Genomic DNA, 25,828 nt, shown 5'->3' with positions numbered 1-25,828 from the left:
ACATACCAAAGCAGGTACATAAGAAATCCATCTGCCCTTGGTGGAATCCTTTACCGTCTCCACAGGTTTCACGCGTCTGTGATACCCTTCTTGTCATTGTCAGGCTCAGGCTCTGGATATTACAAGGGCCTTCAAGGAACAGAAGATGACATCATCCACAAAGCACAGCTCTCGATGTACTTTTCTTTCTCATTTTAAGGCTTGAACATCTTATCCGAACATGAAAAGTTCCGATGAGGCTGTTTCCTTGTAAAGCTCCCCACATCAACTTGACCTTTTCACATTCCCTTTTGTAAGATCTAATTTTGCAGTGCTTCCTAGGTAGGATTGTTTAAGAAACATCTAAATTACTGTTGTACTCTACCTTCTAGTGTTTACAAAAAGACACTTCTATCTTCTAGTTACTGTCACTCTCATAATTGGAAGAAGCCATACACAATGGCTTCAGAACGACAAGTACTTCTCAAGAGCATGGCTATTAAATTACAGAATAATACATACTTGCTTCCCGTTCAGATACCTATAGGACAGGAATAAAGGTGGTAGATCTCATCATATACTGTAAAGTAAAAACCGCTACTGCAGCTTGGTATTAGGTCTCTCACTCTGCACGTATGTTGTTGAGCAAAACATACGAAATATCTGGGCTAGCAAGCAGAGTTCTTCTACCCAGATAAAAGTTTTAGCAAATAATTTGAACAATTCTTCCAAAACACATTTCTTTTGCTTCTAGAACTCAGCCCACTACACTTGTTCTTCATCACAGAAAGAAGCACGAGCAAATCTACCCCTTAACAAGCCTGTGAAACATTTTAATCTCATTTTATTTTTCTGAAGCCAGGAGGTTCAAAAGATACATGAATTAAAATAATCATAATGAATTAAATGTAACAATATTCCTTCTCCTCATAATGTTTGCAAGTAAAAAGATCACAAGAGATTTAAGAGATCACAAGTACCACTGCTACTTCAGCACAAAGCAAAGTAATTCATTCTGGTACTTCTCCCCAGCGCTAGCGCGCGAGTTTGCCCTTTCAAGTTATCCTTTGGTTGTTTCAAGAGGCTCTTGAGAAAAGGCTGTTCTTTTACTCCCTAATTCTGGAGTGCACCTAAGCAAACGCTTACATTTGAACATGTGAACACATTCAATTTATCTCCATTTGCATGATGAAATTTAAAGTGTGTTTAAATGCTTCACTGGACGGAGACAGCGTTCGAGGTCCCCTCCTGGCTGGTGGCGAGGCCAGCGTGGCCGGCTCTCCTCGCTCCTCCGCCCGCGCTGCCAGGGTGCAGCCGCACGGTCACCGACCATGACCTGGCTCCAGAGCTCAGGAGGAGCCCAAGCCCTTCTTCACCCTCCGCTTGCAACTGCCAAGCTCTCTCAGCTTGCCAGGCCAAAGAAAAGACAGGTGGATACTCACAGCCCCTAAAAAAGGTTTATTTTAATGGACGTGCCTGCATGAAGTAATTTTTGTCTTTACTCAAACTCCTGTTTACACGCAACTGTCAACGGATTACCACAGCAACGAAGGGTTTTTTAGGAGATTCAGTCCAAAATGTTTTTTTGGAAGTGGCAGTCAGACTTCAGCAGTTAACTACAAAGAATGTGAAACCAGAGGTCAAAGGCTTTGATCTCGCAAGGGCAAGGCACACATCACAGGCAGGCAGTACGCAGCAGTCCAAGGGTTTTGTTTTATCAGAAAAAAACTGTTTCTGCGTAGGCAGTTCAATCCTTAGGACTTCTTTTTGTTTGAAGGAAGACAGATCTGGAGCGAATTTCACTTACGGATGATCTTTCTAGTACAGCTTTTGAGCCTGACCCTTGGTAAGACGCTGACTATTTCAGAACTCAATGCAGCAAGTGCAGCACTCGGAAACTTCCCATAGTGGGCTGATTTTCCAAGGCAATGAGCACCTGTATGTCATATCTCATCCTGGCTTCAGTGCAAGGCAATGTGATTCAACACACCTGAAAATCAGGCCAAGTAAGTTCACGTGTTTTTACAAACATCACTTTCATCTCATGCGATCATTAAACGCAAGATGTTCAAATTCACATAGGCATGAGGTCAGACAAGGTCACCTGACACGGCTGCACTGGACTTCCACAATTAACATAAGCAGCCCCACTGGTAACAATTATATGATATTAATTTGTTAGTTATCTGCTTACTTATCTTTTCCACTGATCTGATTTGTTAAAACCCCAAACAACGTCTCACAAGTCACCTACAGAAAACAGAAATCTCTGTATCTACCCTCACTGACCATGGTCAGTCAAGGCCTTGTTTCACTGATGAGGATACAGAAATAAAAATGATGCTGGCTGCCATTTTTACTGGACTTAGTTACTGCCTTGGATCCCCCACAGAGGCAGTCAAACAGGACAGCCCCAGCATAACGACTCAGTACTTAAAATGTGCATAAATATGGCCAGAAAAAGGCAGGATGACAAATACAGTCTCATTTCTTCTGCCCCTCTCTGGGGATAACACAGTTTGATGGAGCAAACTCCATCACCCTGATGCCACATATCTCATCCCACTGCAGAGGAAGGAAGAAGAAGGAACAAATGTGGAGGCTCTCTTTGTCTTTTTTTGGTGCACCCACTTGAGAGTGTCAGGAAGACAAGGAGCACTGGAAACACAACTCCCACTTAAGCTGCTGTTTTCTTCCATCAAGGGAAGGCTACATCTTCATCGAGCCCGGGCCCCGCGCAGAGCATCCTGGCCAGCACAATAACCGAGGTCATAAACAAGATCAGTGCTGAGTAAGCCTTTCCCTGCCCAGAGACCTTTGTATTTGTGATCAGCAATAAAAGGCTGTACTGGAATTTAAAATCTCAGCGAGGTAAAATGCCAGAGATGATTATTTAAATGGTTTAAATAAAAAACAACCCACCACAAACCTGGCTGTAAGAATCAGCTTTTCATGTTCCTATTGTATGGCTACGGACTCATACCTGCGTTATGAAAGAAGCCCAAAATAAGATGAGACATAATAAAACACAAGCTAGGCTTAAGTGAGGATTGATTTTTGACAGTAGTTCTCAACGTTTTAACCACCAGCTGCATAACCATATATTTGCAAGATTTTAATTGCACAATTCCCAGTGATTTAACATTGCAAAAATTTACATACCTCCATGCTCAGAATTTGAGAAGCTAAGACAATGAGAAACTTAGGTTGACATAAACAAGATTCAAAGAAAACAGTATTTTTTTCTACAGTAAGTCCCTGGCAGACGACTGGCATGCTACGTGTACTGAATATATCCTCTATCTCCAAGCATTCGCTAATGTCCTGGTTTCGGCTAGGATAAAGTGAATTTGCCTCCCAGCAGCTGCTGTGTTTTGGATTTAGTAGGAGAAGAATGTTGATAACACTGACATTTTCAGTTGTTGCAGTGAAATCAAGGACTTCTTCCAGTTTCTCATATTCAGCTAATGAGCAGGTGTGCAGGTGCTGGGAGGGAGCATAGCCAGAGAGATCGCCAAGCTGGCTGACGGATATAATCCATACCATAAATGTCATGCTCAGTTTACGAAAGGGGGTCGGCTGGCGGGGCAGGAAGCTATCTGCTCTTCTCATTTTCCATGACCTTGAATCTTCTCTTGGCCAAGAGTTTGAACTTCTTTGGGGCTGCGAACTGGTCGCTGGGTGGCAACAACTGTATTGTATATAGTTTGTTTTGCATATTCATTATTATCCTTGTTATTATCATTACTATTATTAGCATTATAAGTACTATTAGTATTTCCTTTGTTGTCTTATTAAACCATCTTTATCTCAACCCACGAGTTTTGCCTTTTGTCCACTGCTCCTCCCCATCCCACTGTAGGGAAAGAGGAGGGGTGAGCGAGCGGCTGTCTAGGGCTTAGCTGCCGGCTGCTGGGTTAAACTACGACACTCATGAAGAGAGAACTACAGAAAAATCCATAAACTAATAAAGAAGAAAATTTGCCAGACATGCCTTAACGTGCCTAGACACACACAAGCACTGAAAAAGAAAGATAAGATAAATGCAAAAGAGTGAGCCAGAACTTCAGACGTGACAAGCCAACACGGGTAGTGGAGGGCGCTGATTAGCAAGGCGTGACAAGGAGGAGCCTGGACTGTACGGACACAGAGGGTAGTGCGGGAAGTGAAGGACAAATGGTATTTATCCATCCATGTACTTATTTATCCATCCATGTACTCAGGAAGACTTGAGCTTCTGCAGCTAAGAAACGGGACACTCTGAAGCCTGAAGTCTTCAGCAGCGTCACTGTTCACAAACATAATCCTCGTTTTTAGTCTTTTGGTTGAATCAATATCCAACTGTTAGAAATAATAGCATGTACACTTGGAAAAGAAGACATTGCACTGCTAATTCCAGATAAGTAAAGTCTGGCTTTTCTTTGTTTTCTTCTGGAGCATTATCCAACTCAAGTTTATCTTCCATAAATGCTGACACAAGCTACAAGGACTTTATACTATTTCATAAAAAACTTTTTTCTTTTATTTTCTGTCTTTCTCTTCTTTCCAAATTATCCCCGACTGATACTTTCAATTGCAACAACAGGAAGACAGACAAGAACAGTACAAGAAACGTTATCTTAAGTATTTATTGTTATGCTAGAATATCAGTCAGTTTCCTCTGGGGTAATTCAGCACTCCTGTGGGAAATATGTGACCTCATTTGCATTTTCTAATTGAATTGCTATCAGGTTTCCTGCAAGACTGAACAAAAAAAGTTCCTAGAGTTACCAACATCACTTGTATTAACCAGAAAAAAGTTCACGTTCAGTGTTTGCTGGGGAGGAGGGGAAAATGTATGCTTCATGTATCATAAAATACACTTTATAAATATTTGCTTTCTTTGCTATCACTTCATCCCACTAGCATTAAACTTTAATGTAGTAGTTAGAACTCTTTCAATATGGTGTTTACCAGTGAAAATTTGCAGATCTGCCCAAGTCATTCAGTGATCTAAAGCAATTAGCACATTTATAAGGCCAACACTAAGAAGGAGGGGAAGCATCATTGTATTGGGTCACTCACCGTTAAAATGTCAGCTTGCACCAAGAGTAACAGCCCAGCTGTGGGCTCTGAGGCACAGGAATGGACACCAAAACCTCTGATATTGCAATGAAAGCACACAAGGAGACAACTATCCTGACAGGAGCCATCCTGAACTCATCTGCCACCCTACAAACATTCTGGCCACCACCAAAGCTCTCCCAGCCCATTATGCAGATTTCCAGTCTTACATATTGTGATAATTAAGGATCACAAATCCAAAGGATCATGTACTGAGGGGTTTATCCTCTGCGCCCTCCCGGGAAGCGGACCCCTGCCTCCATTTTGCAGGCAGGCTATAGGAGAGTGGGTTTGTTCCCCTCAGAATGCACCGGGAATTGGCAGCAGAGTAGGGACCTCACTTCTGCTCCCCCACGACCTCCACCAGTATCCCAACAATGTCGACTTCTCCTGTTACATTTATCCTCTATCACCCTCCACAATACACTGAATGACTAATAATGGCCACTTCAGGAGGGCTAATCATGTTCTCACGAAGCTTCAATCCATGTCTAATTGTGAACTCCATCCTGATTTATCCTGGCAGAGGTGATTCAGAGGGGCAGCAAGCTTCCTGCCACGCAGTGGGGCTGCCCCAGCCGAGGGCCAGCAGTCACGGAGAAGCCTACAGAAACACAGAGGATGGGTGAGCAAGGCAGAAGGACTTGTTTGTGCTGTAGGTGCCAGCAAATAGAGATCAGCAGGTGCGGTAAGGCAAATTTCATGCCAATTATTTTTAATGTCTGGGAACTGTTCAGCATTTTCAGAAAATCAGTCACAAATTTACAAAGTAAAATGGAAATGGATGTATGTGCCAGAAAAGAGAGTTGGTCTCTCTCCCTCTCTCACGTCACCTCCTCCTTTCTCTCCCGTATTTGCTGTCTCCATATCCTGAATACAGTAAAACAGTCTGAAATATCTTTAAAAAAATTATGTGGTTCTGCTTCAGTCATATTAAACTACACAAAACCAAATGTGAAATCTGTTTCTAGTAAAAGCCATGAAAGGCAGCATATTAGGGTCACGGCCTGAAACACATTGAACTGGATATTGTTAGGTTTTGGGGTTTTTTTTAGCATAAACACTATTATTTTTTAAAATAATCTTATAATCATATTTATTTCTTTAGTAAACAAAGGATTATTTTGCTTGTAAAAAGCACAAGCATTTAAATAAAACACAAGTTGGATGCCTGCTATAGGGACCCACAATAAAACTGCTCATGACCTTGTCATTAGTCTTGTTTTCTGTATTTTTCCAGCCTCAAACTACACACTAATAAGGCTTTTAGAAAGGAGGGATATGAATTTTAAAAAGCTTAGCTCTCTCTGTTTTGAACCAGAGTTCAGCTTACATTAACATTAGATGAATTTCCAACCAAATATTTTACTAAAACAGAAATGTGTGCTTATTCAGTTTTCTTTCTGCTACCCTGAGAAGAAATTTAAAGCGGTATATAAGACATCTTACTTTGTTCCTTCAATATTTAATTACTTTTAGAAGGAAGCAGTCTTTCTTTGGTTAGAAAATGGCAAATACAGTTGACATAACATACAGGGCTTAATTATATCTTGCACAAACCAGAGCCTTACTGAAGAGCAGCAGAAGTGTATTTATACAGCTCTAAGCCATGCAAAACCTCAGGGGTCAGCCCACTGGGCAACTGCGAGATTTAAGCCTCTCCGAGCCTTTTCCTCCTTGTCTCGCATGTGGCAAAAACTCTCTCGCACGGCACAGACTCACACGGTGGCATTCTGACAACACGGCGCAGAAAGTCTCTCCCTCTTTCCCCCTCCTCCCCTGCCCTCTCTGCCCAAGCCCTGCAGAAAGCCGACCGGAGAGGCCAGTCTTGTGTTCTGACAATGGCTGCGGTGCGCTCATCCCAGCCGCAGCCACGGCTGGGTGGCCTTGCCTGTCCCTGAACTAGCCATGACTGTTCCCCAGGACACACACCTTCCTCCTTGCTCTGCAGGTCTTCACGATCCAGCAATAAATCAGGCTCTTCAGCCAAATTCCTGCCAAATCCTGCTTAAATGTAACTGCCCAGCCATCACAGAATTAGGTCCTTTGAGTAGGTGCCGAACAACGTAACTGCGTTTACTCACTGTAGTACAGGATCTTCAGCCCAGACTACCACTGAAAAGCAAGGAGGAGCAAATGAAAAGGTGGAGAACTGCTGCTGCCAAAGATGATATGGAAGAGGTGGGACGGAGACAGCTACTCAAGGAGCAGACCAGAAGAAATGTGTTTTCCTAGAGCAGCCCTCAATTACAATGGCACTGTGCAGCCCACTGCTGTATTTAACTGAAGCAATCCCGCTCCCGGGCTGCTGGGCAGGGACAGATCCTTCCTGCTTTTCAGCTACACGTATGAAACTGAAAAAGAAAGAAAGCATCTGTAACCTTCTGTTTGAAATACTGAATTGTGCTGGGTTTTTATTCTTCAGCTGTGGGGAAGGGAAGATGCTGGCAGTGAGCGGAGAGGACATTTGCCACTGTGGTGCCACGTTATGCTTCACCACCCCACTGGCCTGTGCTGCGGGTGAGCATGTGTCCCTTACTGGGCAGCAGCAATGCTCCCTGTCCCTGCTGCATCGGAAGGGAACAAGCCCAAACCTCCCCTCTGGAAGTCCCCCACGGAGCTGCAGGGCCACGCAGACAGAAATCACTGCAAAAACCAGGGAGATGTCCCAGCAGCATGGCAGCAGCCAGTGCGCGACTCCAGGTCTACGCTGCCACAAAAATATCTGAACTTAACAGGCTCCGGAGAGACGGAGGCACCCTTCATTTCCAGGTTTTATCTCAAGTTAAGAGAGAGTAATAGCAGTGAGATGCCAACATAAGGTATATAGCTTGCAGTATGTAACACAGCCAAGTGGTCACTTAAAAATACAAAAGCATGAACTTGGAGAACACTTCCCTCACTGGTGACCTTGAATCATTTCTGTCAGAGAGGTTCAAGCATCATTTGCAAGAAATTGGATGCTGCTCGCAGTATCTTCTACCTGGACCTTTCCTTAGGGAGCACAGACCAGGCAACACAAACAATTAAAGGTCTGGGGAACACAGGCAAAGGAAGAATGAAATAAGAAAAAGAGCTCTGAAAACTTCTTACCTTGTGCCCGTTGTGCTGCGACTTCTCTGCCACCAGAAACCTGACAATCGCCTCCCATCTGCCCAGGGTCTGGGGATCCCAGGCGGTCACCACCAGGACCAGCTGCTTGGAGGGCATCGGCACCTGGCGGGCGGCGTACATGGTCCCATCCGCTCTCACCTTGAAGTCCAGGCTGTTGGTTTCATACCGAACTCCCTTGTTACCGGCACAGTTATTAAATTTTACTAGAACAGAGAGCAAGAGAGAAGAAATGTGTGAGATTGGCGTGATAAGGAAAGCAATCAAATACAAGTTTCAGACATTTAATTTTCACTGATGTCTTCTATATCTCTAATAACCATCAAGGAAATGATTTAACTGTTTCTTCGACCTTTCAGGAGTGCTCTTGTGCTTTATCTCCATTCCCCAGGGAAGAAGTCGTAAGCCATTTTTAAAGTATTTGATACAGTTTCATTAGATCTCAAACACAGCTGTTCCCCATTTCTACAAGTGGATTTCTCCCTTGTCGCCATTATCTTTTAAATTCGACTGGAGTCTATTACCCACACTGTGTGTATTTTTTTGCACAAAATGTTCTCCATTTCCCTAACCCTTCAATAACCTACTTACCAGATAGCCTATTTGCACATTCTTAACTGAAATTCAAAAGCCCATAACAATTCCATTATCCGAAATATAAAAACAAAAAAAATTAAATGAAGAACAAAAATTTAAACTGTTTTGCAGAACACATCTGTTGCTGGAACCAGAGCCCCCCCAAAATGGCTACAATTCCACCCGGGCCGACCCCTCCACACGTTACAGCTACAGCAACGAGGAACTGTAAAACTTTGCTTCACAAACCTCAGCCTGCATTTAAAAGCCTACATTGACAGATCAAAGCTCCTCAGCTGCTGGTATTTTTATTTTTGGCATTTTTTTGGTCAAGTTCTTCCACAGTCTAGTTTGAAAACTGTTTATACTGGCATTATGAAATCTGTCACATACATTAGGCTGGAAAAAACTCAAACTATTATATGACAAAATTGACAAATCTGATAGAAATTGAACCTGCAGCTAATCACATAGGAAACAAAATGCTTTCTGCCATTCGAGTAATCCACGGGGCGGAACACACATGTGGTGAAGGAAAACATATTGCACCCGTAAAAACATCTCAAGTAAGTGAGAATGGATATACGGCTTTCTCGCTAGGATCATTACAGGGGTTCTCATGCTGCGGCTTCCGCGTGCTTCGTAGCAACGCTCCCAGCCTGCCCCCAGATAAGGAAAACCTGCCAGTCCAAGCCTGATGCCGCTCCGCAGGCACTTCATTTTTGCACATGAGAAGCTAGGTCAGGTGAGTCCCACCTGCTCTGGCTCTGGTGGGAGGAGAAGGGACGCAGTGGCAGTCCAGGCGAGAGGAGCTCCTGGGCCAGTCTTAACCCAACTGCCCCCTTTTCCCTGTACCACAGCTGACTGCTTCTGCAGGGCTGCTTTCTGCAGAGCTGAATCAGGGACTAATCTGGATGTAAATAAAAATATTCAAGGGATGGCACAGGCAAAAAGAAAAAAGCAGCCAGGAAACTGCTCAACCAGTCCTGCTGCCAAAGCGCTCGGCACCATCACAGTATGGAGAAATGAGGAGCAGCTGTAGTGCAGGAATTGAAAATCCATCCCCTCCTTCACCAAACTGCACCTCTGAAGAACCAGGGTGCTGCAATGAAGCCATAACACCACATCTTACAAAGGCTTTCCATGCTACGTACCTATTCAGACCACATTCATACCTTTTAGTGTGTGTGTGGTGGGAACTGTCACGTAATGCTGCAGTAATTATTGGGCACAAACAGCAAATGCCACACGTTGATTCATAAAAAAGAAGATGGACAAAGTTATCCAGTATATAAAAAAATGTGGGCAATGCTTTTAAGCAATTTCATCGTCGTAGACCTACAGCATTAAATTCTCGATTAATCTGGAATCCAGGGAAAACAAAAGACCCTCAGTTTTGTTTCAGAAAGTGGGGGTTTGCCTGTCTTTACTTTTCACTGTAGCTCAGACTGCAGCAAATAACCTCCACGCCTATCTCATCTGAAGTGCTTTAGTCAAGACATTTGACCAGTTATCTCTGCTTTCTATCTCCAGAATCATAACAAATGTTTTTTTTCAATGGAATAGGAAGTAGCATTGAAATTTAAATGAGACTTTGGTTAGCATCTTTTTAAGGGACAGGATACTACTTAATTGCTACTTCGACCGCACTTTGAAGCTCTTGGCAACCTTGCTTTCAGCCACTGAGTATCAGAGCACAGGGCAGACATTCAGCGGTCTGGAGGAGGGGATGTCTGTCTTACGAAGGCGAGACTTCCATCCAGTTAAATAAATAAAGACAAAAGCCTGTGGGACTGAGCCCTCCATAGTTTTCAGAAAAGCTAGGAATTATCTCAAACTTTGAAGCTCAAATGTACAACCTGGAAGCCAAATTTAAAAAAATCGTGACTGTGCTGAGGCTTCAAACTTCAGCATCATCAGAGCTGGAGCTCGGGTCCTTCTTGAGGTGCTGTGTGCCATACAGCGCAGGGCCATCCCACCCAAACCCAACCTGTGCTGAGGGCTACCAGTCCATGCTAGCAAGCCAATGCTCTGGCCTCAAGCTCAACTGGCACACAACAGCCCATCTCTGGCCTTCAGATCAACCGGCACACAACGGCTCATCTCCTGAAGTCCAAAATTTCTTAGCCGCCCAAATGAGGTTCCATTTCTAAATGGCCTGCTGGGGACAACGCCTGGTCAACACTAACTCCAAAACTCTGCAGCGCTGCCATCGATCTGACCGTACGGGCAACCCCAGATCAGCTCTCAGACCCATGCCGGGCCCTGGTCGCTTCAACAGTAAAGCCACAGTTTTTAGACTAGTCTGAAAAAGAAAAACTCACGAAAGCACTGCAAGAGGTTAACACACACATGGTTTGGTGGCACCTACAAGAACCGACACTGCACACCTGGAGAAACTGGATGGCCTCTGGAGACCGGCGAGGTGGCTGGTGCTGCCCGGGGAGATCCCCCACACCCCTGGTGACCACCACACTGCAACAGCTCCTTCACCTCTCAGGAATTTCTGCACATCTCCCCTGCGTTCACAGCTATCACAAATATGTGGAAACACACTGAGTGCTTCACTGCTAATACCTTACTTATTTTCAGTTCCATGCCATCAGCGTTGTTAGAAACCAGGTACATCAGTTGGTGTATTATTGCACTCCTCTGCTACATAAAGGCAATGCAATAAGCGAGTTCCATCTACACCTCCTGAAGTACCCACACATCATATACAAAAAGACATTTGAGGAAGAGAGAAAGGAGTAATAACGACTGCATGTTAAAAACAATTCTGAGCTTACTTTGATTTTATTGAGATTAAAAGAAAGCCCTACAGTGTATTAGTAGTCTGAGAGGAAAACAAAAAAAATCCCTTCCTATACGTGTACGTAATGATTTCAGTATTGAAAGTACTTAAACATCTGCTTAAGACACAGCGCATGGCTCCAATATGCTGCTCCGGTGTCATATGTCACTGTGTCGACTTTTATGCTCCATTATCTAAAAATGGCTACCTCTTAGACAAAGTCCCTCTGTGACTCCCTAATTACTTGCATTAGTTTAAAACAAACTTGACTAGAGACACAGAAATTCCTGAGAGAAATTAAGTCTAATTTTTGAAACAAGCAACGTCTCTGCTCCGCGCTGCTCTTCTCAGGTAGCACAGGTAGATGAATGCTCAGCAATGAATTAACACAGCCAACTTCTCCGAAGCGTCCTTAGGAGCTGCAAACACAAAAAGGCTTCAAGGACGTATGGATTCCACAACGTTTAGTAACTACGACGGACTGCACCTCGCACAGCTGCCCGAACAGCAGCAGACAAGCCATGGCTCACCCGAGTGACTTTGCAGAACATCTCAATACCATGGAGGGGAGACAGTGCAGCAGCTCATCAGGGTCTGAATCTGAGGGATCACTGTGCTCAGCTGCTGTCAGGCAGAGCTCTGGGAGCCGTTTACACACAGCACAGAACACACATCTGCAACACAGCACAGAGGCACTGCTCCCACTTTCACCCCATGGCTGCAAGGACTCTCACTGGAAATCCTGTGCTCACCCCACTGGCTGCCCTGTGAAAATGATTCCTTGGGATGTTACATGACTACTGAGATGCACTGCTAAATATATATACACACGCACATATACATCATATAGATACATATTTTTTTCCAAATATATGTGTATAGGTCTGGGAAAGAAAAATCAAACTACTCTTCCAGAATAAATACCATAGGTCAAGGAAAGCAGATCTCATCCTTATTTTCAAATTCCACCTCTTACCTCTACTCTTTGCTCTCATGGAAACAAAAAATAAAATCTCATCCAATGGAAGAAAACTTTTGCTTTTTTTTTTTCTTTTTCTCCTTTAGAAAGCCCTAAGTCTCTAAGTCTATGCAGTCTGCAGTTGATGCAACTCTTGGCTTTAAAATAATTTAATAAATAAACAAATAAACATTGGCTCTGTTTACTAGACTTAGATCTCTCTGTGGACACAAATCCATCTTTCTTTGACCAGACTGAAGTCTCGAGAACACTGCATGAATTTAGCATTCAAAAGCTGCAGCATCAGTAATTAGGATTTCAGCTAAACAGCAGAGCCACACATCTATCATTTCTACAGGATGGTAAAAAAAGAAAACTTTTTTTAATATACTCTGGAAAACTGTTCAGTGATGCTTATCGAAAGCTTATGCTGAAAACAGCATCAAATGCCTGATGAAAAGCAAACCAAGAAGACACCCTCATTAGCAGGCTTTTAGGTTTAACCCTTTACCCTCATCATTTTTAATTGCTTCTTTACGAAAGGAGGAACTACGACAATTTGATGTGCTGAAATAGGTATTGAGTGATGGGCAGAGAAGCTGCAGGAGTCTGCAGCAAACTGCTGGGCATCTCAGAAAAAAAAGTAGTATTTTTCTTCAAAAAAGACACAGGGTGAAAAAAAATTCAACAAGTTTCACATTGTTCCCTTTTATTATTTAGCTTGTTAAGCTGGCTGGACAGAGTCAAATGATCAAGCAAGGATCTTGAAAGATGTACGAATGCACTGAACTTCCTTGCCCCTCAAATGTCGGAGAAATATATTGAATTTAATAGGACTATAAGCGGTATAAACCAAAGAATTCACTTTAAGCTTTATGCTTCTGGATTCTGCTTTAACTTCTCCTAGTCCATTAAAAAGTGCCCCCTCTGGCAAGCCACCCAGGGCTGGAAGAGCAGGAGGGATAATGCCTATTTATTAGGATATACCCCCTGGCAGGGCATCATCCTACAGGTCAGCATACGGGTCCCTTCAGAACTCTGCTTTTCATCACGGTCTCAAGGACTATTGCCACGAAGATGTTTCTTTCCTGATGCACTTGGAAGCAGCAAACAGGCACTGCTGTTTACAGCAGGATCCCAGCGCTTTTCAAGCTGGGTCTCCCCAACAGCTCCCCTTGCTCCCGGCGCAACTGCGACCAGCCTGAGCTGCCAAAGCCACCCTCGCACCACTGCTACCAGCACCGTGAAGATGAGGATGGCTTAACTGTAACCTCTGGAAATCCAGACATCCGGGTAACCCGCAGAATCCCCAGCACGTACAGAAATGTACCTTTCGTGTGATCTTTCGCGAGTCGCTTGTATTGCTGCCCCGGCACTTCTGGCCCGATGCTCCCGTACGCCTGCGCTCACCCACCTCCTCCCACTTCTGCAGGGGGGTGGCAGCCCTGCCCAGCGTTCCCTTGCATGTCACCACATTTAAATTTAAGAAATTTAAGAAATTTAAGAAACCCCCGCTTACTAGGGGATAGGAACAGGCATGAAACCATTCGGTTACCCAAAAAACGGTACGTATTGCCAGGCACCCTGCGAGTGCCGTACATCCTCGCAAACTGATTTCTCCATCAAGTGCTAATGCGAAACAGAGCGCACTGTGCCTCACTGAATAGCTTCGATTATTTCAGATGGTAAGTACATAGTATAAACTTTTACGTGGCCACATTTTCAAGGCATCTTTCTTTATGTTCACGCAACCCCTGTGCAATTCTCTGAGAAAACTGTTTCACAGCAGTGGGAACAAACCGCAGCCAAGTGAATTCCCCACGGCCGCACTGGAAATCCCCAGCAAAGCTGGGAACTGAATCCTGAAACTCAGGCTCCCCGTTTCTCATTCAGACTGCCAGATCCCACTGCCTCCATCACCCACATACACGTTAACCAAATACAAGATAAGCATTTTAAATGGGAAAATGGACTTTCACAGGCACTTCAAAAAGCAAACAGTGGCAGATTCTCAGTCCTACAAACCACTGGCATATTTCCAAATTTGCACTGGGTTAAAAAATTAAGAAATGTCACAAAAGTTATTATTGTAACTGTTTGGAAGAACAGAGTCCTATGAGCAAACGTGAATACACGATGGAGTTCTGGGACCAAAATACCTAGTGTACAAAAGGCTAATGCTGAAAAGCAGGCAGGAGGATTTTGTTTCTCTTGTACTAAGAGGATGAATGTATCCAGGTACAACAGCCTTTTTGACCACTCCGGAAGAACCTGGAGACGCTGCTGTTTCAGTGTTCCATGGAAACAAACACTGCCTGGAGCCCTTCCCCTTACATGCAATGCCACATCTAACTCCAGAGTCTGACTTCCGCCCCATTCCCGCTGGCAGTGAGTCCCAAACGATCACACGACACACAACCAAATTTGCTTCTCGCAGTTAATAAAATACTCAGAGCCCTTCTCCTTCTGTACAAGAAAAACGATGCATAAATAGGAAAAAATAATGGCTGTAAAACCTGATAGAAACAATGTATAATTTTTATCCTGCCATTACTAATTTTATAGGTTACATTTTCAACCATGTCCCCATAAAAAATATTACACTAATAAACTCTTAGTGTCTTTATTTAATATTTATACCACTGTGGGAGAACCAAACTCTACTGGTAATAGGTAAAAACAGCAATCCAAACAGCTACTTCCGAGTCTAATAACTATATCCCTAGTGATTAAGTTTAAGAGTATACAGTTTAAGAAAACGCTTTGATACAGAAAACTGTTGGAGATAAATGGATGTATGTTGGCTGCTATATGAATGTATATAAAAATGTGCATGCCCACACCCTCCGCTTCACAAAACATTGATTATTCATTAAGTGTTCTCAGAGTAAAAAACAAAAATAATGAATGAGTTAGGAGAATTAATGAACTGCTCCATAGTCTATCATCTGCTGAAAACATTTAGCGTGATTTACCATGTTCTTAGTGCTATTTTCTTGCAATCAATGGTACAGAAATCTGCTGCAATTTTATCCATTTTCCATATCTCAGGTCAATGTGAAACATGATATCTAATTTTCCAGTGCATTATTTATGATCTCTGAGCTATGACTGCTAGTATTTGCCTTACTGGAATAATAATAAATTACCATAACAATTTACCATATGTAATTACGTTAAACAAAATCTTTATGTATCTTCTTGTAATCTTCAGTTACAGCGAATCCTCCTATACAGGATCTGCAATAACACAATGTTTGCGACATTCCCAAGCTACTATCTGCTTGTTACAAGTGACTCCATGTGCTAGGCAAGGGGCTACACCTCTGAATCGGCAAATGAGCTGCAATCTATCTCCAGCAGCAAGCAAGACAGATTTGAAATGGCACATAACACTATTTTACATTTAAAAGTGTATTTTGAATTTCCCCAGTTGGAACCCTCCATGATCAAATCATCCATGCAGGTTTTGGGCACGCACTAAACTCCTGACTACCTCGTGTTCATTTGCAGGCTGTTTTGTTTTCACAAAGCTGGGGCTGCCTCCAATAGGTTTTACGGGGAAAACCGCAAGCCTTGTTCATGCACAAGTCATCCATTAAAAAAAAAAAAAAAAAAAATCTATGGGCAGAACTACATGGAAAATTCATCTTTTCATTTCCAGAGCCACCTAAATGCTTTCAACACCTTTTCTAGCTTTATGTTCACTTTAACAGCTCTTGCTTACACAGGGTTTCTGTTTCCATGGCCAGATGAAAAGAAAAGGAACAATACATTTCAACACACTGAAATCAGGATGCTTTAGAAAGTCATTCTGTCACCTGTACAGTCAGCCAGTAGCAACGAGGAGTTGAGAGTACATTAAAAAAAGATCTAAATCCCATTCAAACAAAACAAAACCAGCCCTACAGTAAACAAAACCCAATTCCCAGACACTGCCTGCCTCCTTCATATTCCCACCAGTGTTATTTTTCATTCACTGGAAGCCAATCTAACTAAAATACATGTTTTTAAGGAAGGGAAAAAAGAAGTATATTTCACGTTTGGTATTGGAATTGGAGGGGAGTACAGACCCCTGGAGAGAAGGACTGTAGAACATGATAGAAAAGATGAATCACTCCAGCAACAGCCAGCCAGCCATTAATTTTCAGCAAGCCAGGAGCTGGTCCAATTAAACCAGGCTCCTTTCTCTACATTAACATGCTTTACTCCGTTTTTTTCTGAAGCTAAAACATCAGCTCGAGACCCCAAAGGCTCTTCTATTTAGGATCAATCAATCTACCTTGCTGCACTGTAAAACATACACTGTCAGCTCTAAGGCTAGCTCAAAAAAGAGCAACAGTGGAAAAATTTGATAAATCGACATGTTCTGGCAGTTAGTAGAGGGATTCTTCCTACACTGTCACTTATTTTTATCTGATTAGAAACAAGTATTAGTAAAGGGAATATTCCCCTCTGTTCTCTTCCTGGTATTTAGGACTGGGTTAAGAGCAATCTTTTCATCCCCAATTTTCTAAATCCAAGCCAGAAGCTTCCCACCACAAGGCAGAGAGATACCATCCACATTTCAAAGGGCAGTGAGTTTGAATTGGATTGGCATGACGTGCAACTCACATTCAAGCCTTTTCTTCAGCACAGGCACAGGAACCTGTATCTATCAGCGCCCCATGCTAAAGACATTTTTCACGGCTTTCCACATTTTTTTGCTCAGGGCTTTACCGTGGGCATGCAGCCTCACCTCTGGATTTCCAGCACCTGCTTTGGCAACAATTGCTTTATTTGGGATTTCACTGCCCATCTGAGAGCCTGTCACTCTACCCTACTGAGCCATTTCAGAAATTATTAACTAACAAACAAGCCAGGGACTGATGCCAGAGGCCGGTAAGAAGAACACTTACATGGTCTGAAGTCCCCTGCAAAGCAGCACCCCAAGCTAGGATGACCCAGAGGATTACCCTGGTTTTTGGTGAAGGCCATAGTAACTGTGCTGTTGGGTTCCATTCTTGTTCTCAGTAGACGTGGTTACCCTTGGGAGTTTCAGTATGACAGTCCTCCTCTGTTCCTAACAGAAACATGGACCAAAAGGCATTGGGACGTGCAGCTGATGTTTCACCTTCGGATTAAAAGGCTGATGAAGAGAAGCTTGGTTTGGGTAATCTTGCAATTACCAACCGCACCGCACTTTCTGGCACATGCTAAGTTTTTACGAGCAACCATTTTTGTTCAAATTGCTCTTCTTTAAATTCCATGCATCTGTAGGATAGTACTGAGATTCGCTACGGCACTAATGAGATCATTTTGCAATTAAAGGCTAAGCAGAAACAAACCTCTCACCACTCTACAGGAGAGTCTGGGTTCTCTGATTAAGCAGTGGTAAATAAACCTGTTTCACTCGTGGTCCTGGTGCACAGGCCTTCTATGATTACCTCTCCAAACAAGATGGACTGATTGACCCCATGGATTAATCAATGAGTTTCTCAGCTTCAGAGCAAAGCACAAGTTGTGGGAGTTACCTGCAGTAGGATGTGTTTTAATTATTATTACTACAGCACAGAGTAAATAAATCCCAGGGCACTTTATTTGGAGGTATTACCCTTAGCGCTAATGATTTTCACAACGCTCTCATGTTCGTCAAACTACCTACGTGGGAAAGGATTTTAAATATCACTGTGCATTTCTTGAGGAAAAACTACATATTTTATGGTATCTTAATGTGATAATTATAAAGGGAGGAGCCTATATAACTGCAGGGCAATCTCTAGGTTACAGCCGCTGCTCGCCCATCTTATCCATTGGCGGGAGCACCCCTGGGAGAAGCTACTGGGAGGCTGGGGCTGTGTTTGGGAGAAACCCCGGGTGTGCTGCACCGAGCGCCTTCTCCCCAGCACTCCCGGGCAGAGCGAGGAGCCCTGCTGGGACCAGGACCGTCCATCCCTACGTTCGGAGCAGTGGTGGGAAGCAGGGAAGCACACAGAGCTCCGGCACAACCGCAGCCATCCCTGCCAGCCCCCTGCTTCCCCACCTGGCAGCCCTGGGGGGTTTTTCCTCTCTGTCACAGATCTCTTTTCAACTTGCCAGAACGGTATTTGAAAGACATGGGGAGCTGCAGGAAGATTTTAGGGAGAGAAAAAAAAAAGTGAACACAGGCCATTTGCAGCCTAGGAAGAGAAGTTGAAAGAGATGCTCCAACAGTAGCTGTGTCAGATAGCCTCAGGCTCCTCTCTCCTCACACTCTTCAAAACAAACAAACTCTCAACACCTAGAAACAGAGGCTGCACATGTCAGGGGGGGAAAAAAAAATCAGACACACCACTAAAGACACTGAACTCCTCACGGACTTGACTTGCGCGTAAACACTGACAACCTTGGGCTTGACTGTTCTCATCTTCCTTAGCCTGACTCCGGAGCAAACACACACTGATCCGGGGAGTCAACTGACAATGTGGGAAATGAACAGATCTTTCAGGCAAGAATATTAGAAATGGAAAATTCTGTTATCTGCAAGAATCAAAGCAGGGTAGCTATATTTCACCTGCAGCCGCTGTGCACCTCTGCTCATCTGCCTGCACAAAAAGCAGCTGCAGTCCTTACCTTCAGCTGTAGTCTACACAAGTCTTCAGGTTTCAAGAGAAATTAATATTATGTGGAATAAAACACTGTTTGGTACCTGGTGGGCTCAACTGCTTTGACATTTGGACAAATTCAGAAAGCTTTATTTACAGATGGAGGCTCTGAGTTCTGTTTCTGGCACTCAGTCAGAGGGAGCAGGAGAAGAAAAAGTGACCTCGACGCTGAAACTGCACTTGAGTGGGTAATAAATATCGGGCAAGTCGAGAGATGGCAGGGCTGCATTGCTGCAGAGCCATAGCGTCCTGCCCCAGGGCCGGGCTCCAGTGTCCGCTGAATTCGCAGGAAATTCACCCACGGAGCAAGAAATTAATTGGAAAAGCAAAACCACAATAAAATACAGCTCCACACTGTCTGGTCTTGGTGATCACTGAATAAAAATGAAGGTCCTGGCCTCCGCAGCCACCCTTGAACAGCCCATGTCCTGACAACTGCATCCCCGCAGCTGCGGCGCTCGGCTCCCGATGCTTCTGATGGAGGCACAGGAATGAGGTTTACTGTAATTTTCCCTTTCCTCTTTCACGTTTACCCCCTCTGCCCCTTCTTACTACAGGGGTCTCCAGCAGAAAGGCAGCACTCCCCTCGCCTGAAGAACGACCTCAGGATTCAGCTAGCAACCTTAAATTTAACAGCGTGCTTTTGGCAGGGCTCAGTACCGTCAATTAAAACAGAGCGACTAAAACCAGTAAATTAGAGAACGTGACAAATGCAGCACAAAGCACTGATGATCCCAGAAGGTATCAAATTTAGTGTTAAAGTAAAGAAACAATAGGGAAGTCCAAGACATTTCAGAGTGTAGTGAATCAAATTAAATTGCCTGAAATTCCACATGGAATACATTTGACAAATTTCTTTCCCCCTCTTCAGCTTTCTGTTTGAGATGAACTGTCGTCTGGCAGCTTCAAACGTCTGGCACAGCTTCAGCTTCAGTTTGCTGGGGCTGAATCCAAACACGAACCTGAACTTTACCAGTTCTGCTCTTTTTGTAAACATACTTGCTGTGGCTGCCAAATGCTTTCCAAAAGCACACAAACCCCAGAATCCTAAAGGAAAATACTGTCTTGCTGCAATGAATTTTGCATTTTACCCCCTGTCCCAGCATCCTGTGTGCAGAGCTGTCGGTCGGTCAGAGCCCACCTTGCCCTCGGGTTCCCTACACGCTTTGAACGGGGACTGGAGAGCAGGGAGGTCCCGCAGGTGGGATGCATCTCCCACGCAGCCGGGATGGAGGGATGCGTCTCCCACGCAGCCGGGATGCAGGGATGCATCTCCCACGCAGCCGGGATGGAGGGATGCATCTCCCACGCAGCCGGGATGCAGGGATGCGTCTCCCACGCAGCCGGGGTGGAGGGATGCGTCTCCCACGCAGCCGGGATGCAGGGATGCGTCTCCCACGCAGCCAGGATGGAGGGATCTCCCACACCGCCAGTACGAGTTGGTCCCACAGCCCTGCAGCCCCGGTGCCACTTCTTCCCCCAGGGCTGCGTGGGCAGCTAATAAGACAATGATTAGCAGTTGGATTCCTCTGACATGCTGGATAAAACAAGCAGTAAAATATCATTATACACATGCCACTGACAGCAAAGACCAGTTTAGATTACCCCAATGAGTAGTTGCAGGAACAAATGCGTTTTAAGGCAGGGAACTTCAGGCAGAGGAGGAGACAGATATAAAGGTTATGCTCAAATTGCTTCTGAGCGCAGAGAGCATCAGCCTTGATATCTCAGAATTTTTTCACTTTGCTTTTACCACAGAACTGTTTTTGCAAAATGCTTACAACAATGGCACGTTTCTTCAAAGCAGGACGCGATTCTTCACAGCAGCACCCCACTACCCGTGCGGAGTCTCTCTTACAGAAAACAAACTCTTTCTTCCTCCATTTTAACACTTTTTAAAACCACCGAGCTCCGCAAACTATCCAGCTGCGGAAGGCTAAAAGGAGGCCTTCTTTAGGCTGAAGAGCAGCACATGACAGAGGTGTGTGAGTGCTGGCACAAGACTCGCAGGCAAGCAGATGCTGTTAGAAAAGCATATTTTACTGTCCACAAAGCATCGGCCACTTCTCTGAGAGCCACAGGGAGTTCCACCACCGCCCGAAACAGACAACATCTGGTTCATATAAAATCTGATTTATTGCATGTCTTCTCTCCCCTTAGATTTTAATTATGAGTAGATCTTGTAACTATTATATTTGTATTTGTTTTATCCATCTAGATGTTTTCCTATGCTACAAACTGAAAGCTTTCTAAAAATAGTACAAAAATACCTTAAAAATATGTGTACGGCCTTTATTAAGGAAATCTCTATCCTGAAATTGTAGATGAAGTAGAAGTACCACTGAAACTACTGATTAGCAAGCAAGCCTTTACCTGATTTCCTGAATAGGATGAGACTGAAGAAATTGCTTTTTATTACAATAAAAAGAAAATCAGAGTACAAAACTGACTACTGCTCCTAATGTTAACCAGCATGATGATGAAGAAAAATCACTCGTTATTGTACCACTCTGACTGCTCCCGGGGGCTGCCGAGCCAGTTTCAGTGGTCAGGTGTTGACTTTTTAAAGAACCTCTCTAAGGTGGCACTTTCTCAGTAGAAGAGACAGATCCAGACTGTGTATGAACAATAAAACATTCTTTCTCCCCTGGGTAAGAGTAATACAATCAGGAATGCAATAGTTGGAAGCCTTCACACTGAGAAGTTTTTTGTCTAAGTGGTTTTTTTTTTTTTTTTCTGATGAAACTCTTGATCTTTCCGGGAATAAGTGGATTTAGAAGTGACTTTTTAATTTGTATGGTTGAATAACTACCACCATAAAAGAACACACAGCACAATAAATAAATACTTCTGGCAAACTTCAGAACTCTCTGCCACCGCTTCATCCATCAAAACTAATTCTGTAAAAAACAAAGGGTCTGACAAACCCAACCAACCTTTTCCCCCATCTTACAAAAAGACTGAAATATATTTCTGGAAATGTCGTAACGTTTCTAATTAAGTGATCGAGTCTTCTGAACATGTTTCTTGGTCCTACACCAACACCCCCCACGAGGAGCAGCAGCCCTCACTTCCGCAAGCCCAATGCACTGACTGGGCAGCTCAGGGCCAAGCACTTCTGCAGAAATCCTGTCCTACCCACGGCACAGAATTTCTGGAACTATGATGAAACCAGAAATTGCCACAGATGTCTGAATTGCTGAAACTGGAAAGCAAAAAGGGCCAATAGCTGAGTTTCCCTCATGACCTATGTGGTGAACCCTCCTCTGCACACCAATACACCCTTGAGGTGGAGTAATATGAATGTAAGAAATATCTTGGCTCTGTATCTGTTTTTTAATTAAGAAGTTTTGCATGTAAACAGATATCTTCTTTTCTTCCAAATCCACACTGACATCCACTACTTATCATTCTGAACTGACTGCTAGAGGAAACATGATTAAAAAATATCATATTCCATGGAAGTTTTCTTAGCACTGCCCATCATCATGCTGTCTGGTCCCCTTTCACATCAGCTCAATTGTGCGAGTTTTCAGCTGACATCAAAAAGTCAGGCGATTTGAAGACACAGAAGTCAGATATGCGGTTGTCATTTTATTATTTATTTATTTATTGATTGATTGGTTGAAAAAGAAACATCGACTGGCTGATGTATTTTAAAGGTTAAACGAGCATGATGAACGACATCAAAGAAAGCCCAACCAAACCTCGATTCCCACTGCTTTTACAAACTACAAAAATGTCAACAGTCTGAAGACCCAACGACCCCAGTTTACCTATAAGTACCACAGAGCGGTGACGACACTGAGCCGGGGATGACGACTCTCCTTGCTGGCACGGAGGGAGCGGCTGGCGCCGGCCCCAGGAGGACGCCGCGTTGGCTCTCGTGTCCTCTTACCAACCCGGGCAGCAGCACTTCAACGCTTTCAAGTCACACATTTGCAGTTTTTTCCAACCCAGGCCTCAGGCAGGACTGTCAGCTACCGCTGCCAGTGATGTCTAGCTCAATGTAAACACTTCGTTAGGAATGAGATGAAATTACACCTTCAGGTTTATTCGAATGACTAAAATAAATCTTTTCATGGAATAGATACGCATTCCTTTACACTGCACTGCTATGACCACAAGTTTGATTTTTACTATTTAATTATTCATTGTGGATCAGGTCTCAATTTAAGCTAATATACAAAGATGAGGAAGAATGGGCACTTGTTTATCTCAGCTTTTTCTAATTAATTCAAGTTGTTCATTAATCACATTACTTTTCTACTATGTGATAAGGGAAAAAAAAAACAAACCAGCAACCATCCAAACAACAACAAAGACGACTCTCGATATAGAAAAAGCAGGATATTCTACAAAATTTACTTGCATGAATAGACTCCATTAAACCAATTATACTATTCTTGTATAGGGATGGCCCGTATTGTTGACTCAGCCTACAAGGGAAATTTTTCTGCTGTTTTGCCTTTAATGCCTAAAATACTACTAGAGATTTGTCCTAATAACAGACTGTACTATGGAGACTGGCACAGGTTTCATGAAGAGTTTTGCCTGGAAATATGAAATTCTCCGAAAATTTCCCTGCTGTTCCATACCTGCAGTGAGAATAATGATGCATCAACCAGCAATTTCATGTCTGTTACCAGGTGCTACACCTGAATTCATTAAACACAAAACTTTCAACCCCCAAAAATGTCTACTAAAACTAACCATCTTTTACCTTTTTTAATAAAAACTTGGGAAAAGTTGAAATATGAAACAAGAAAAATATTATTCAGTCCATAATTCATATAGTTTTAATGACATTTCTGACCTTTAAAACAGAAAGTATGAACAACTCACACAGACCATTGGGCAAACAGAAAAAGTAACAAGAAAAGCCAGCAATGAAAAGCGGAACTAATCACGAGGAATCCTCTGCAGCTCCAATAAGACAATATTTCTACTTTGTAAAAATGAAACACCATCACAACTCCACCAGCCACTGCCCTCATTTTGTCTGAAGAGACTCCCTTTTGCTCACCCAGTTATTTCTTTGATTACGCTGAGGTCCACAAGTTTCTGATAAGTAATGATATACTTATGAGTTATCACTGTTTGAAATGTGGTTGCCAAAACACATTTCTTTTTCTTGTGTGCAAATACTAGCAAGAGCCCACACTGTCATTTGAATTAGTTATGGAAAACGGTCCAAAAATGGATATGAACTTCAACAGAGCCTCCTGATTCATGCTCGCTGACATTATTAACAGCTTTATCTTGTCTGTATGAAACATCAGGGTCCTGGGCTTTTAAATATATCCAACATTTCACTACTGAAATATGTGGCCTTAATTATTTTTGTGCTTCAGCATAGGTGTCGGTTGATGCTCAGTCACTACACTTACATGCATAAGTCAGGTAATTATGCTGCAAATTATTCTACTTAGCCATTTGCCATTGCTCTTGTCTGACTCGAGCCTATGGTTGGCATGGTGAACTCATCTCACAAACAGCTCATCACACGGAGGATGGGGCAGAAATTGAGCTCCACTCAACCCCCCAACCACACCACCAGCCCTGAACGAGGATGATTCAGATCCATATGGTTAACCTTAATGTTCTTCTGAATGCTTATAAAACATCAGACAAAAATCAGCAAATTTTGTTGTTGAACCTGGAAGCTCCAAGCAAGTCCTTCTTTGCAGGACTCTCCCCTGTGAACGCACCTCCCAGAACACTGGGGCCTGTGTCCTCATGTGGTGAAAATTAGGTCATGGAGCTGCATGAGAAGCCCCACCACTGCAGGTGGACAGGAAAGTGGGATGTCCAACAGGGAAAGCAACACTGACGTGCTCTCCTCCACGTGCATGCAGCCAGGACACCTGCACGGCACCTCTCTGCAGTACGCTTGGCTTGATAGCCGCTTGTTTGCTTGAGCACCAAAGGGACTGAAGCTGTAAAATGAAAAGCTAGTTGGGAGCAATGTAACCATCCGAGGAAGATCCTCCCAACTAGTGGTTTCAGAAAGAAAAATACAGGCTGTCTTGTTTAAAACCACTGTCATGTGTTTACACAGCCCTGCTCCTTGGGTATGTGCACTACACAAGGCCCCTGTGGAGCAGTGATATTATATGTTAGCTCTCTACCCTGTTATTTCTGGCTGCTTAAGCAGCAAAAGACCAATATCCCATCCAGCTATGCTCAGTTGGTGCAAGAGAAATCAGCGAGATATCGCTCTGCAGCTCACTTCACACACCTCTCGTCCCTGTGTGGCACTGCTTGGTTTTGACAATGATTGACGACTCGTACCAAGCCCCTGCATTCGCTATTACTAAGAACCAAATGAGTATTTCTTCATGAGCTAACCCTTATCTTGCAAACCTTATGAGCTTTAAGGGTAGAAAGCTTATTCTCTGGAACAGTCTTTCACTTCTAAAACACCTCCTCCTTTCTCCTGTGATTTACTGTCCATTTATCTTTACTGGAAAGATGATATTTCTGAGCTACAAACTAGAGACGTCTCAGTCTCTAGTTTATGAAAAGGCCAGCCATGAAACCCGAGAAATGAAAAGCCAGCACTCCCACCAGCATATTAACTGGTTTTAGACCATAGTTAATGAGTTGTCAGTCATACATGATTTTACATTAAATTTCATTTACATTTAAGTCACAGTGGACTCAGCCGCGGTGTCCATATCC

At 43.5% G+C, this 25,828-nt stretch overlaps 1 protein-coding gene across 1 annotated transcript in view; it reads right to left on the bottom strand.

The window, feature by feature from the left end:
* Nucleotides 1-25,828, bottom strand: part of CDH4 (cadherin 4) — a 461,186-nt gene that overhangs the window by 170,514 nt on the left and 264,844 nt on the right. Inside the window, exon 3 of the mRNA XM_075438458.1 lies at nt 8,176-8,399. Coding sequence (XP_075294573.1) covers nt 8,176-8,399 — 224 coding nt within the window. The remainder of the gene's footprint in view (nt 1-8,175; nt 8,400-25,828) is intronic.

This window comes from Opisthocomus hoazin, chromosome 18 (genome assembly GCF_030867145.1).
Source record: "Opisthocomus hoazin isolate bOpiHoa1 chromosome 18, bOpiHoa1.hap1, whole genome shotgun sequence".
Lineage (NCBI taxonomy): Eukaryota > Metazoa > Chordata > Aves > Opisthocomiformes > Opisthocomidae > Opisthocomus > Opisthocomus hoazin.
The sequence above is the reverse complement of the archived record's forward strand: the minus strand, read 5'-3'. Positions and strand labels throughout refer to the sequence as shown.